General features: G+C 14.8%; 1 protein-coding gene across 1 annotated transcript in view, besides 20 other annotated features; it reads right to left on the reverse strand.

Annotated features, from left to right (window-relative positions):
• Positions 1-399, reverse strand: part of EDI_186070 (uncharacterized protein) — a gene marked incomplete at both ends in the record, with an annotated part of 1,182 nt that extends 783 nt beyond the window's left edge. The window contains one exon of the mRNA XM_001736967.1: positions 302-399. Coding sequence (XP_001737019.1) covers positions 302-399 — 98 coding nt within the window. The remainder of the gene's footprint in view (positions 1-301) is intronic.
• Positions 19-110: a microsatellite.
• Positions 61-109: a microsatellite.
• Positions 125-258: a microsatellite.
• Positions 259-400: a microsatellite.
• Positions 401-408: 8 nt separating this feature from the next.
• Positions 409-486: a microsatellite.
• A 48-nt stretch (positions 487-534) lies between these two features.
• Positions 535-653: a microsatellite.
• A 57-nt stretch (positions 654-710) lies between these two features.
• Positions 711-885: a microsatellite.
• Positions 886-891: 6 nt separating this feature from the next.
• Positions 892-1,056: a microsatellite.
• A 3-nt stretch (positions 1,057-1,059) lies between these two features.
• Positions 1,060-1,226: a microsatellite.
• A 14-nt stretch (positions 1,227-1,240) lies between these two features.
• Positions 1,241-1,338: a microsatellite.
• Positions 1,303-1,448: a microsatellite.
• A 35-nt stretch (positions 1,449-1,483) lies between these two features.
• Positions 1,484-1,512: a sequence feature (AT_rich).
• A 5-nt stretch (positions 1,513-1,517) lies between these two features.
• Positions 1,518-1,612: a microsatellite.
• Positions 1,613-1,672: 60 nt separating this feature from the next.
• Positions 1,673-1,853: a microsatellite.
• Positions 1,854-1,859: 6 nt separating this feature from the next.
• Positions 1,860-1,950: a microsatellite.
• Position 1,951: 1 nt separating this feature from the next.
• Positions 1,952-2,107: a microsatellite.
• Positions 2,108-2,182: a microsatellite.
• Positions 2,183-2,344: 162 nt separating this feature from the next.
• Positions 2,345-2,641: a sequence feature (AT_rich).
• A 124-nt stretch (positions 2,642-2,765) lies between these two features.
• Positions 2,766-2,788: a sequence feature (AT_rich).
• Positions 2,789-2,913: 125 nt separating this feature from the next.
• Positions 2,914-3,032: a sequence feature (AT_rich).
• Between the last annotated feature and the right edge of the window lie 51 nt (positions 3,033-3,083).

A 3,083-nucleotide genomic window follows, 5' to 3' on the forward strand; every position in this document is an offset into this window, starting at 1 on the left:
AAATAATTTAATATATTCTTCTTTGATTATTAATTTATTTCTATTATATTACATTATCAAATTTATATATTCATTATTCTTCATTCATTATTTCATTTATTCATATATTTTATATTAATAAATCATAAATATAAACATAAAAACATAAAATAAATATAAAAAGAAAGTAAAAAATAAATAATAAAGAGAATAAAGAAATAATAAAAGAAATACAAGATAAAGAATAAAAACATAATAAAAATAAATAAGATAAATAAATAAAGAAAAAGTATTTAATTAAAAAGATGAAGAATAAAATTACAAAGAAATAAAAATAACATTAATAAATTCATGAAACAATAAACAAGAAGAAATTGTATAATAATATGAATAAAAAATGATTAAATAATATAAATACATATGAATATGAAATGATAATAAAAATAAGAAATAAAAGAAACATTAAATATAAAATCAGAAATATATAAACAATAAATAAGAATAAAATAATAATTGTATTTATTAGATTTTCATTAACAAAATAATAGAATGAATATAAAGAAATGAATGAAATAAATAGAATAGATAAAAGAATGAATATATTGAAAGAATTAAAAGAAGATAATATTAGATAAATAAAATAATAAATAAAACATAAATAATTAAATATATAATAAAGAAACTACAACATCCATCAAAAAGAAATAAATATAATAAGAAATAAGATAAAGAAACAAAAATAAATGAAATAAATAAGAAAACAACATTCAAAATAAAAATGATAATAAATCAACAAGAGAATAAGAAGTAAGATAGAAAGAAGAAATAATAAAAACAAAGAAGAAATAAATCAAAAGAAATAAAGTATTTACAATATAAATAACAATAAAAATAATAAAAATAAAAGATATAAAAACAAGATAAGTGAGAACATGAAATACAAACAAAGAATAATAAAAATATAATAGATAAAAGAAATAAAATAGAACAAAGAAATAATAAGAAAAGAGAAAAAAGAAATAAATATAAAAGAATAAAAAGAACAGAAACAGAATATAGAGAAACAAGAAGAATAAAGAGAATAAAAATAAATAAACACAATAATAAATGATATAAAGAGAAATAGAATAAATATAAGAAATTAATAACAAATAATAAAGATAAGAAGAACTAAAGAAATAAGAAATAAAAGAAGAAATTAAAGAAATAAAGAAACATAAAAAGAAATAAGAATAATAAGAATAAAAGAAGAGTTTTAGATAATAAAAAAGAAATAATAATAATAAATAGAAGAAAATAAACATAAATTAAAACATAAGAATGAAAACAAAAAAAAAATAAATAAGAAAAAGAATAAAAGAATAGAAGAAGATAAAGTGAATAAAGAGAAATAAAATATAATAAGAATATAAGAAGAAAAGAAAGATATAGAAAGAAAATAAGATAAAATAAAGAATAAAGAAAAGAAATAATAAATAATCAACAAAAACATGGGAAATAAGAGATAAATAAAAATAAATAATAATAAATAAAGAGATAAAGAAAATATAAAACAAGAAATAAGAAAAGAAGAAAAAAAAGAGAAGAAATGATAAAGAAAATAAGAAAGAAGAGATAAATGAGAAAAGAAAAGGTGTAAAGATATATAAATAGAAATAACAAAAAGAAAATAATAATAAAGAAAATAAAGAAGAAATGAAATAAAGAATAAGAAAGATAAAATAAAGAAGAATAATAACAGAATAAAGAAGATAAAAGAGGAAAAGAAGAATAAAATAATAAAAGAAAAGTGTAATAAAACAAAAAGAAAATATAAGAAATAAAAGAAGATAAATAAAAGATAAGATAAAATGAATAAAATAAAAGAAGATAAATAATAGAAGAATAAGAAAATAAGGAAAATAAAGATAAAAAGAAGAAATAAAAGATAGAAATGAAATAATAAAGAGAAGAACATAATAAAAAGATAAAGAAGAAATAAAAAATAAGAAAAACAAAGAAGAAGAGAAAAAGAAATAAAGAAATAAAGAAAAAGGAAGAAAAGAAGAAATAATAAGGTAAAGAAAGAAGGAATAAAGAAATAAAAAAGAAAAAGATAAAAAGAAAATTAAAAAAAGATAAAAAGAAAATAATAAAAAATAAAAAGGGTAAATAAAGATGATAAAATTTATAGTAAAAATAATTATAATAAAATTAATAAAAAACACCAAAGATTAGTATAGTTTCTTTTTTCTATTTCATAATACACAAATGAAATTACTTCATTCACTCTTTATTAAACAATTTGATTGATTATGAAATACTTTTATAATTGTACAACTCACTTCTATGATATCAACACTATTTCATTGTATCATTCATATTCATTATTTATTATATCATTTACCATTAATTCATAATGAATTTTACATTAATCTTTTTATATTCATATACATATTCATTAATGAATAAATTAATTAATTATAATAATAGAATTACTTTTACTTCAAATAAACTATTAATTTAACATAAATTGTTATAGAGACATTTATATAAATCAAAATTAGTAATAAATGTATGATTTATGAATTATCATTTAGTATTATCATATCAATTATTAATCATATTTATTTTATTTATAAATGTAGAATATTTTAAGAATATTCAAATTTATTAATTAATTGATGAATTAATAGAATGAATACATCATTACTTTATATTCTTATTTAGAGTTTACCAATTTCAAAAATAAAGAAGAATAAATTCATTTTATTCTCTCTTGTTTTCTTCATTATTTCATTCATTAGATTTATTTTATATTTTAATTTAACACAACTCAATATATATTGAAATAATAAAACATGAATAACCAAATGTAGAATTATTTAGAATAGAAATTAATAATATCTGATGTATTATTACTATCTTAACATTATAAATACTACATCAATTCAGAATAATATTTCATATAAATTTTACATTAATAAATCATACAAATATACGAAATTCTTTGATTAAATTTAATTGTTTATATTCATTTGAAAATTATAATAATAAACAAGAATATTTTAATTGGTAAATTGTTATTATTTCATAATCAAAGTAATTTAATAAATGACTACTTA

The sequence above is a fragment of the Entamoeba dispar genome, genomic scaffold (assembly GCF_000209125.1).
Source record: "Entamoeba dispar SAW760 scf_1105229460199 genomic scaffold, whole genome shotgun sequence".
Classification (NCBI taxonomy): domain Eukaryota; phylum Evosea; order Mastigamoebida; family Endamoebidae; genus Entamoeba; species Entamoeba dispar.